This window comes from Rhincodon typus, chromosome 31, assembly GCF_021869965.1.
Source record: "Rhincodon typus isolate 14 chromosome 31, sRhiTyp1.1, whole genome shotgun sequence".
Classification (NCBI taxonomy): domain Eukaryota; kingdom Metazoa; phylum Chordata; class Chondrichthyes; order Orectolobiformes; family Rhincodontidae; genus Rhincodon; species Rhincodon typus.
Window position 1 is genome coordinate 20,024,303 of NC_063362.1, and position 11,974 is coordinate 20,036,276.

Here is an 11,974-nt window from a genome sequence, read left to right on the forward strand (position 1 = left end):
AATAAAAACAGAAAATACCTGAAAACAAAATCAGCAGGTCCGGCAGTATCTGTGGAGAGAGAGAAAAACAGTGTTAAAATTTCAAGTCCAATATCTCTCTTTTTCAGAGCTAATTTTAAAGACCTGTATCAGAGTTCATTGCGTTTTTGGTTTTATTAGTACCAAGAGGCTAATACAGTACTGTCCAGTAGCACAATGCAAGTTTAGGAATCAAAACAGCAACAATGTACATCTAAGACCATAAAGTTAACATAAGTAATTGATTTAGCAGCATGAGGGCTAGCACAGTGGTAGCGTCCCTACCTTTGGGTCAGAAGTTCTGGGTTCAGGTCCCAGATGACCAAAACAGGTATCAAAACATTCTCATACAGGTTGATTAAAAATATCAATGAGAAGTTTACCTGCAATTATGTTTATAAGGAGTTTCAAAGCAGTAACCATGTACATTTCAGTGAAGTCAAACCACTTACTGCTGTGAACATGGATACATAGATGACCACATTAAATTAAAAGAACAAATTTATTAATATACTGGTATGTTATTAATATGAATAATTATGCTAGATGTCACAAATTTATGAGCATGCCAGCAGCTGTTTAATTGTACAAAATGAACTCTGGAATTATTTTGTTTCTTGTGACTCCAGATGAGAGCAGTCCACAGATAATCCTAATCTCTGAGTCACATCCGAGGAGTTTTCGGGTCAGTTGGGCCCCAACTCCGTCTGGCGTTGCTGCCTATGAAGTTCTGTATGGGGTCCTGCCAGGGGGTGAACCCAGGTTAGTCAACGTCGACAGTAGCCAGAATACCACCATCATCAACAACTTGGAGCCCAACACCACGTACCTGGTGACTGTCTCAGCCGTGTACCATTCTGGCAGGAAGAAAGCCTTATCAGCCAAAGCCTGCACTCAGGACGGTAAGAGGTTTGCCACGGCAGCCCAGAGAAATTGTGTGGCTGTATGTGATAGTATTTGACCCATGACCTGGACAGAATTTCCATTCATGAGAGGAATCCAAAAGATGAGGCCTACAATTTCCTGAACCCAGCTGACGTGCCAGTCTCCCACGCAATTTTTAGTGAGGCCCAGTCTGGCAAAGGGAACTGACCGTAACTGCAAGCGATGGGTAGCCCCTTGGGCCTACTGAAGGATCTACTAAGACCATTATAAGAGATCCCAGCTGGAATTTTCCAGTTGGTATCCTGGCACCCTGTTGGAACATGGTCCATTGATGGAAGAGGCCTCTTGGTGGCAGGGAGAAGTGGGGTGGTAGAGATGGTGGTGGTTGTTGGGAGTAGAAAGTAGAAAGGACAATGCTCCATTCTGCTGGTGATTCCCTATTCTGATCCGCCAAAGCCCATAAGATAACTGGCCATTCATGGGAGGAGTTACTGCTTCATGGTGTCATGGCCCTATTGGTTTGAAAAAGGTATGGAAGTACTTCTGGAGTCTCCTTCAGTTTGAGGCATCCTTTCTCCATCTTCCTTGCATCAGCAGCTCCCATCTCTGTGGGGACTGCCAATGTGTTTTTGCTGGAGGGGCTTCCAACAGCCTTCCAGCCTTTAGTCCCTAACATTACCTGGACATTAGCGAGCACCAACAGCCACTAATTAGTTGGCTCACTTAAAAAAAAAAACACCTCACCACACATGACACAGGTTGGTGTCAAGAATTTCACTCAACATTGAGTCCTGATTCTACAATGAAGGTTCAATTTCAGGTCACCCATATCTCAACTATGTAGGTCACTCAGCCAAACACAAGGTCTGTTCTCTCATTTCACATTCATTCTCAGACTGTTGGAGTCAAGGCTTAAGATATTTCTAGGAAGTATCAGAGGCTGTGAACTCATCACAACTTCCCATTTGTCCCTCAATTGACTCTATCTGATAGTTTTCACGAAGATTTGACTGAATATGACTGAGTGCATCCATTGTTTCTCCCACACCAATGTGTCAGATGTCCAACTGTAAAGGTAAAGTCACCATAGTTCCAGAGGACCAAAGGGCTGCACTCCCATTAGAGAGAAATGACTGATTGTTTAACCTGAGGCGGTGGTGGTGGGTGGGGGTTCGGGGAACATGTCTCAGGCGAGGGGCAAGGTTGAGAAGGTGGTGACTTCAGCTTGGACAGGAATTTAAGGATCCCAGACTCATCTTAACTCAGATCACTTGAGACATGACATGTCATGATCCTACTTGGGAAATCACACTGCTTCTATTCCCACTGCTCCTGGAGTAGCAACAAAAGTTAATGATTTAATCAAAGTATTCAATGTCCTGAATTTACTTGTCTGTTGGAGTCAAGCTAACAGGAAACACTAACTGGGTTCCTGTACTTAACAAAAATTCTTATTTATTACAAAAAAGTAAAGTCGAATTACAAGTAACAGCTGTGAACTATCAACACATAGTTCTACTAGTTAAAACTCGACTTCCTTTTTTTAAAACTCCTCAACACATGCGTCTCCTCAATACATGGTTTTATGGGTGGAAGGAGCTTGAACTGGTTCGATAGCACCAGTCCACAAGATTTGCTGAGATGATCCCTTTGGTTGCCAGGACTTTCTGTTTTTCAATCTCTTTTTCTCCAGGTTCTTTTCACTTCTTCACAGGAGACTCAGCTCATAGCAACAGGTGCTGCAGTATGAGAGATACACAATTTGTTCTTCCAGAAGCATGAAAGCTTCTCACTGTATTGTTCAAGCACTGTATCTGCAAGCTGCTCAGCTACTCGAGAACGAGTTAGAGTTCTCATTGGACTGATGACCTCTGGCATCCACAATTTGTCACAATTGCACAAACCAATCAGCTATTTTTTGCTGGTCAAATCTCACTTTGCATACATCTCCTGGTGCAAAGCCATCTATAAATAGCCTTGTCCCACTGTTTGAACAAAGCAGCAGTGTAAACCCTACACATACTGACTTTCGGTAGCTTTTGTTTTTAAATGTATACTAATTCCTTCCATAATTCTTGATTTTTTAAAAAGTCATTTTTCCATTTCAATCCACAACCAAAAATACAGAAAATAAAATGATAGTCTTTTCTAACACGCTGCTTAGTGTAACTTATTTACTTCAATATTAGCCCAGACACTTTGGTGTCTAAAAAATGCAGTGTTTATCTACAATAGCTAATCTGTTGGATTCATCAATATCATGATGTTCAAATATAATTTATGTTACAAGGGAATATATAAGAATTGATGTATTAGGCAAAACACCCTCCTGGAAGCAAAATACTTCACGTTGTGGAATAGTCTCTACCAAAATCAAGCCACTCTCTTGTCAGCATACCAACGTAACAAACAAGAGTACAGTAGAACATATTAGAAACACAGGATAATTATTTACCACTGGGTGTGCGTTGCTAATCTGAGGTCTTTTCTCGAACTGAAGATCATTTTTGTCCTCTGTTTTTTGATCTGAACAGTGAATTTCAAAGTCGACAACCTGAAACTAACTGACATTAGCCCCACTAGTGTCATAGCCTCATGGGATCCTGCCAGAGGAAGAGTACTTAACTATAGAGTGCGATGCACTCGTCATCAAAGAAGCCCCTCCGTGAGAACCATCCCGGCACAGGTCCAAAGTGTGCTCTTAACAGACCTTACTCCTGGTGCTGACAACCGGATTTGTGTGAAAGCAGTGTACAGAAATGGCACAGGGCAAGGCTTGTGCAGGACAGTACACACACCGCAGCGACAAGGTAGGTCACTGGATCAAGCCAGGGCTACTAAGCCTGGCCATTTAGCCAGGTGAAATGTATCTATGAGTGCACACATGCAAATAAAATACATTACAATAACATCACCAATAATAATTGTATTTGGTGCATTAAGATTGTCCTTTGTTTCACTTAGGGTCGCCAGTCATTAGATAATTTGCGCATCTCACCATGACTTTAGATTAATTGTAGATTGCTGTATATAGTGAATGAAGTTCAACATGTCCAGGCAGCAAGCAATGGAGGAGGTCATTATTCCCAACTGACTGCTCCTCTTCTGCGGCTACATTTGCATCCAGCCATCCTCGAAGCAGAGCATATGCTATCCACCAACACTCTCAATACCTTTAAATAGAAATGGGCAACAGGGGGTGGAATACCTTATTGTACCCTCCAACAATGGCAATTTTTTACACACAGTGGTTCATGTGTGGAATGAACTTCCAAAGGAAGTGGTGGACGGGGGTACAGTTACAACATTTAAAAGACATCTAGATAAATACATGAATAAGAAACATTTGGAGGAATATGGGCCAAGTGCAGGCAGATGCGACTAGTTTATTTTGGAATTATGGTCAGCATAGACTGGTTGGACCAAAGGGTCTGTATGACCCTATAACTCCACTTTGATTTTGTCCCCTCACTCTCTCCATACCTTTTCCTCACTTTTGGTGTAATTGTATTACCCCTGACAGGTTTTGCTTATAAATGGTAATTGATTCAGAAACCTAGGCGATTTAGTTGTGGAGGATAAAGGAAAGAAAAAGGGTACGGAATGAATAGCAACTTGACTTCTCTAATCGGTCACCTCCCAAATGCAACAACTTACCCCCTTATCTAACCATGAAATCTGGACCCCTGCTATTAATGCAAGCACTATTCAAATCCCACTGCAGCAACTGGTGGACTTTAAATTCAATTAAGTAAATTGGAAATATAAAGCTAGTCTCAGTGATGGTCACCAAGAGAAATATCATTGATTACAGTAAATGACCTATATGATCATTAATGAGATAGTAAGAACTGCCAAAATTCTGAAGAAGGGTCCCGACCCGAACTTTCCTGCTCCTCTGATGCTGCCTGGCCTGCTGTGTTCCTCCAGCTCCACACTGTGTTATATATGATCGTTAATGCCTTTTTTGGAAAGGAAATCTTCCATTCTTACCTGATCTCCAAACCCACAGAAATATGGTTGACCAATAACTGCACTCTGATATGGCCAAGCAAGTCACTCAGTTCAAAGACAATTAAGGATGGACAAGAGTACTGGCTGTGAAAGTAAATCATAAAATAATTAAAATAACTCCAAATTATGAATGGACCCCTGCCAAACAGTCACTGTTGGCTTCAGTGCTTTGTCATGATGTGGACATCAGCTTAATTGCAGCCTAACTGTAGCACTTGGATAAATGCATCACATCAGCGCACGTTGCTCACTGGAATACCAGAACAATTTTAAGAGTAGATTCCATATCAGATAATCAGACTGATTCAAGATTTGCCTAATAGTTAAGTTTACAAACAGCTTGGCCATTTGTTTCAATTTACTGTTTGAATACTTATAGTAAAACAGTGTTGGAACTCTAGGCAGAGCAAAAGCATAAATTCCAGCGGCATTTGAACTGTAGCTGAATGTTGTATTGTCAGTCAGAGCATTGGGGGATGGTTATTGGTGGGGCAGTGTTAGAGGGACTCAGGGTTACTAATGGGCAAATTAGGATTATAGAGGGATTTAACTTTCTATGAGAGTTGCGTATTGGAGTCAAGAATATTGATGGATAAATTTCAAGGACTGACATTGTTAGGTTAGTTTGGGTTCTAGGGGAGCTGCCATCAAAATTAAATTTGGAGTACTTGAAACATATTAGAGGAATGGGCTTTAATGGCAGAATTAGCATAATATAATGACCAACTTTGGGTGTGTTATAGTACTAAAGGAGGCATGCATTGATGGGCTATGTGGGGTACCTAAGGGACAGACTATGATGGACAAGCTTGCGTAAATGAGGAACAAGTGACAATGAGTTGGGTACTGGAAACAGATAAATGACTTGGTGTACCAGAGGGCCATATTATGATTAGTCAGTTATATGAACAAAACACAAGTATTGATAGGTGAGAGGACACCACAGTTATGTGCTGTGACAGATATTAGAAGAATGAATACCAATGGGTAAATTAGAGTACTAGAGGAAAAAGCAGCAATGGTTAAGTTCGATATAAGAGGATGGTATTTGTGTTCGAATTTGAATGGCTTTCATTCATTCTTAAGTTAGATTTTCGTATAAAATGAAAGATATTAACAATCTATCCTAACTCTTGTCTGTTTTTCTCTTTCAGATTCCTTATCTCTCGGGACAGAATCTGCCAAATCATTCTGCACTCAAGAGGATCAATGCTGGTAAAATGACAAATAAATCTTTAAGACAGTAGAAGCCATAGAACGAAAGGAGGACTTGCCACACCAGAAATTAGCTGGCATTAATAATAAACTTTCTGCAATTTACTTGCAGAGTTGAATGATGCTCAATCAGGGGATGGTCACTTTGCATCAACGTTGTATAAGCAAATGAACTGTGTAGATTCCCAGTAATTCATTGTGCTGTGATTCCAAGTTCTCAGCACACTCAACCTTCCCCATTTTAAGTCTGATGATCTTTCAGTCTCGGTGTTGGAGTTTGGTGAGAATTTTTTGATTGTGAGACTGCCCAGATCATCTTCTGCTTGTTTTCCCATTCTTATTGGACAGGGCTGAGATCCATGTCGTTGTGACACTCTTAAGATTCCATTTCATTTTGATGCATCAAACTGCAAAAATCTGGTTCACAGGCAATCCTGCACTGCACCTTTGGCACGAGTACAACTGAATTCTTTTTTTATATATGATGTTTTCAGTACTAATGCTAAAGGTGTAATATAGCTCTGCTGCTGCAGGATTTATTCTGAGAAACATCTCAAGAGGCAGTGTTGCAGCCATAGCAGTTCAAAGCATTTTTACTTATTTTTAATAAAATTTTTTGAGAAGAAGTTGGCCTCCTGTACAGCTAAACAACTTTTACTGTTTGAAAAGGGATGACTCTGCTTGCTAGGTCACTGGGCAAAATATGCTGTTCAGTGTAGGTACCATGCTTTACAGAATGTCATGGGTTTGAATCCTAGTCTGCAATGAGTTAGCTCATCATGGGCAAGCTGCAAGGCAAATGAAATGTTAACCAGGATCCCTCCTTTCGATTACCATCTCAGTGACTCCCATTGGAAAGTGCTTATGTGAATGTGTGGTTAAGAACCAATAACAAATTCTGTGAAACAGACAAAATGTAAGATCTTAGATTGTGCCAGATATGGGGCTAGATTTTACTTTGACACTTCCTTAAGAAAGTGCAAATTTACATGATTTTGTTTGTCAGATCTGAAACACTAACATGAGAGTTCAATAACTACCTAATCTCTGTACAGCTCTGTAAATTTAGCAGTTTATATATTTGGTTTCTACACACAGTCATTAAATGTGTGTAAGCCATTCCTGTATCAACTAAAATGTGAATTCATTTGTACTGCAGATAAAATGATTCCACAAGTAATTACACTACAGCTCATACTTTGAAAGTGATGTATTCTCTTCCGATAACTTGAAGTTTCCCATAAATGGGATGGTTGGCCTCCTTCTGTGCCCTAGTGATTCTAGGTCTCTGCTAAAATAGAAAGCACATTAGGAAACATAGTGATGACCTCACTCGACAATGCAATGGGTTTCAATGCCTCATTAGAAGCACATTGTATTTGTCATGTTAAACAGAGAACATGGAGAAACTATAAACGTGTGTTCTGTACACAGTGAAAATTGTCAGATGGACCCCGAAGTCGAATGCTTAGTCTTAGGATTCTTTTTGTATGTAATGAGACAGCTTGACTGTCGTGTCCCAGTAATTTATCTTCATCCCTCTGTTTATGGTTTACAGTTTCAACATTTTATCGTTCCTGACTATTAAGTGACTAATTTCCAAACTGATTGTTCTTTCAGGAGTACTGATTCATTATTTGCAAAATATATTTTTAGCAAAAGACATCTATTACAATAATGCTGTTATTGTAGGGTGTGTTTTTTAAATCGACCACAAAAGCAAAGAATCACATTGAAAAGATTGTTGTGTGTAGAATGAACTGCACGTTTCAATTACACCACTATCAGTCTGTATAGTCTGTTGTTCAGTAGTCCTAATGTCAATGGATAGTTATACAGCGTTTATGGGTTATTAAACCGTCTGTATTCCAGGCATAACACTTCACTACTGGTGGTTATGCATCACTAGCAGTAAATTTGCATTTCTTTAAATCCACCTTTTAATAGGTCAGTACACATTAACCAAAATACCAGAAAAGTGAATCATTAAGAAAGCAATCTAAGAATAAACAACACAATTGCACATTAATGCATAACCATGTAGAATGTGATTGAATACTGTTTAATGTCTCCTGTGAATGCTTTTTTCTTAAGAATAATCTGCTTTGAACCACTGGTGAGAAGACTTTATTTCCCATCATTACAATGCAACAGAAAATTTTAGACACTGATTTTTAAAACAAAGTCAGATTAAAAAAAAAGCCCAAATTTGATTAAAGGATTCAATTGAAAATAATTTGAAACTGTAGACAAATCAACATTTGTAATAATCTAAAGTGTATAGGCCAGTTATTGCATTGAAAATGCTGGTAACAATCAAACACAATACTCTTAAGTATTGGGAATGCAATCTAATCAAAGTGTAGACATATGTCTCCGCATCTAAAAGAACTTATGTCTCTTGGTGATTTTCTTCTCCTGACTTTGGAAGGTAATAGCTAATCCTGCTTGTAAGCTTAGGTTCAATGAATGTATACTGTGCAAGTTCCCTCATTCAATGCATACTATGTTGGAGCAAAAAACAATCTCTGAAACAAAAACCTAGCTCATCTCAGTAAATCCAACCCAAATTTAATAGGCTCTGACAGTTGAGTAAAGGTTGAAGTCATTTTTGGTGCTGTCTCCATTTAGAAATTAAAATTTTGCTTTGCATGTTATCTCTTAAGCAATTTAAGACAGGCTACTAAAAATGGAAGAGAATCACACCAAAGCCATAACCCGCCTGAAGACACAAGGCCAATTAGAAGACTTCTACTTGATTTTGATTGAGAGGCACGGTGGCTCAGTGGTCAGCACTGCTGCCTCACAGTGCCACACACTTGGGTTTGATTCCACCCTCGGGCGACTGTCTGTGTGGAGTTTGCACATTCTCCGCATGTCTGCATGGGTTTCCTCCGGGTGCTCCAGTCTCCTCCCACAGTCCAAAGATGTGCAGGTTAGATGGATTGGCCATGCTAAATTGCCCATAGTGTTCAGGGATGTGTAGATTAGATGGGTTATAGGGGGATAGGTCTAGGTGTGATGCTCGGAGGGTTGGTGTGGACTTGTTGGGCTGAAGGGCCTGTTTCCACACTATAGGGATTCTATGATTCTATGATCAGTTAAGTCAGTACAGAACCAAACCTTGGATTTTTTGGACACTGGCTGAATTACTCACTGATTAATATATTACTGAGACAAAGCTGACCCCCTGCAGCATAATGGCATAAAATGGTGCTGCAAATCTACAAAATTACATATTAAAAATTCAGCAATGTCACAGTGAAAGATCTTGAACATTAATTCAAGCCATGATGTTTACTGAAGGACCACATACTGTAATTTATCAAGATTAGAGGGAGCAGATTTAGGACTGAACTGAGAAGGAATTTCTTCACCCAGAAGGTTGTTAATCTATGGAATTCCTTGCCCAGTGAAGTAGTTGACGCTACTTCAGTAAACGCTTTTAAAAAAACAAGCTGGATTTTTTTTGAACAATAAAGGAATTAAGGGATACGGTGAGAATGCGGGTAAGTGGATCTGAGTCCACGAAAGGATCAGCCATGATCTTATTGAATGGCGGAGCAGGCTCGAAGGGCCAGACGGCCTACTCCTGCTCCTAGTTCTTATGTTCTTATGTTCCATTTTGAGGTTCATTGCATACCAAATCACTAATGTAGACACACATTGACAGGTGAAGTTCTGGTATAAGTTTTTATACCAATAATCTTGAATTAGCAGTGTTGGCATTCCTCCAATCTACTGAATCAATGGGTAATTCTGTCACAGTAACAAAGACTTCAATTACTTTCAATACACCATTTTCTCCCTTTCAACATTGAATTTAGTTGCAAACCCTGCCTGATTTTCCTCGCTCCAACTATGATTGAGGTATTTTACCCAAAACATAAACCCTTTAAATTTGATAATGCGCTGTCAGCAGCCAAAACAAATTAACCAAATGCTTAGAGTTAGTAAGAACTGCTGCTGCTGGAGTCGGAACTAGATGAACACAGCAGGCCAGGCTGCATCAGAGGAGCAGGAAAGCTGACGTTTCAGGTCGAGACCCTTCTTCAGAAATGGGGCTGCACACTGTGTTATCTCTTATTTATAACCAAATGTTTGCCTTCCAATCTCTTCCTCGTGTCCTGTACAAGTTCCCAAAAGTTTTCCTTCTTCTTCTAGTCTCTGATGGCCTTTTACATTTTCTCCTTCTATTCAGTGTCACCCTATCTATCTTCTGGTCTTAATGACCATTTGGAAATTATCACCATCTTTTCTTTTTGCAGTGGCATTTCTTTATCTTGCAAATTTTTGCTCCCTAGCTTCCAACACCCCTCTCCCTCCCTCCCCCTGCTATCTCAGACAGGTAAAACGCAGAGATCCTGTTCCCTCAATCAGCAGCACCATGGGGCACCTGCTCTACATATACATAAACTTTCGTCTGAGCTGCTGCTGTAAAATTTGACTGCTGGTAAAATTTAGAGGGCAAAGTGCGAACGGCTCAAACTTTTCAGTGCATTATTGAAAATCAGAACACTGACTCAAATATATTCTGAGCAGCTCAGCCTTCTAGTTACAATACATCATGACAACCCTATATTGTAACATCAAAGCAGTTGCTCAGTTGCTTTACAAATTAATATCATTGAAGACTTAATTACTGTAGCATTATAGAGTTTGATCATGAATCAAACTGCAATTAATCTTTGATGATAAAGAAGGGGCAGGAGGCAAATTTTTCTTTTTTGTATAACTAACTCAAAGGCAAGATTGATTCTGTCCTTTCTGGGTGAGTGGCCATGCCTTGCATGCATCAGCACTCATATGTTCTTTTTCCTGTTATTTCAGTAAATCTGACACAAAAACTATAGCAAGGAAAATACCCTCAGTAACACAATGTACTAATCACATAATAGCTCATTTCCTTTCTTCAGAAAAATCACTTGTTTCTCCCTTATCTCACACTCTACCCTTAAAATATATTACACACTGTCCCTCCATTACGTCCAAATACTGCCACATATCACTTAGATCACAGAACATTTAAGGATGTAAACACATTGATATAATTAATGTGGGACAAATTACATTTCTCTTCAATTAAATCCACCCAGCCAAATATAATGTTATTAGAACTGTGTCCCCACCCATTCCATTTCCTAACACTCCGCTCCCAACAATACACACACTTGATAAAATATCTCTGTCATCAGCCTTGTCATTGAGCATTCCTCAATAAATAATATTACTGACCTCACACCTATGATACTGGCACAGATTTTCCTAATAGTACAACTAAGCCTGTGATTCAACATTTTACATCATCGTGGAACAGCAAATAAGCAAAGCTAATAGAATGCTGAGTTGTTGGAAAATTAAGAGAGGGCAAGTTGAAGGAAGTCATGCTGATACACTGCTCCAGCCAAATTATATTTAATTACAGAGACATTAGGGTGATGCTTAAACCCTGGAAATGGTGCAAAACAAAATCAAAACAAACAACCTAATTAATGCTAACATCATATTATCAGTGATAAATGCACTGTCCTCTATCAAAAATGAGCAACCAACAGCACCCTCCATAAATTATAAACCCTTGGAACCAGTCAACAACAGACTCTTTATCCTGCACAATTGACAATAAGCCTTTCTTCCCTTCCATCAATGATAGACCTTCTCTCTCCATCCAACAACAAAAAACCCTCTGTCCCTCATCATCAGAAAGGCACCCAGCCCGCATCGACAATAAATAAATGACCCCATCAATAACAAACAAACCAACGACAAACGCATCAATAAATGCATTGACCCCTATCAGCAAACCACTGACTCCCACTAATGGAAAATATAGACAACAATA

At 39.6% G+C, this 11,974-nt stretch overlaps 1 protein-coding gene across 1 annotated transcript in view; it reads left to right on the top strand.

Annotated features, from left to right (window-relative positions):
* Nucleotides 1-7,322, top strand: part of vwa1 (von Willebrand factor A domain containing 1) — a 38,387-nt gene extending 31,065 nt beyond the window's left edge. Inside the window, exons 4-6 of the mRNA XM_020517524.2 lie at nucleotides 648-920; nucleotides 3,438-3,713; nucleotides 6,072-7,322. Coding sequence (XP_020373113.1) covers nucleotides 648-920; nucleotides 3,438-3,713; nucleotides 6,072-6,136 — 614 coding nt within the window. The 3' untranslated portion in view covers nucleotides 6,137-7,322. The remainder of the gene's footprint in view (nucleotides 1-647; nucleotides 921-3,437; nucleotides 3,714-6,071) is intronic.
* The last annotated feature ends 4,652 nt before the right edge of the window (nucleotides 7,323-11,974 follow it).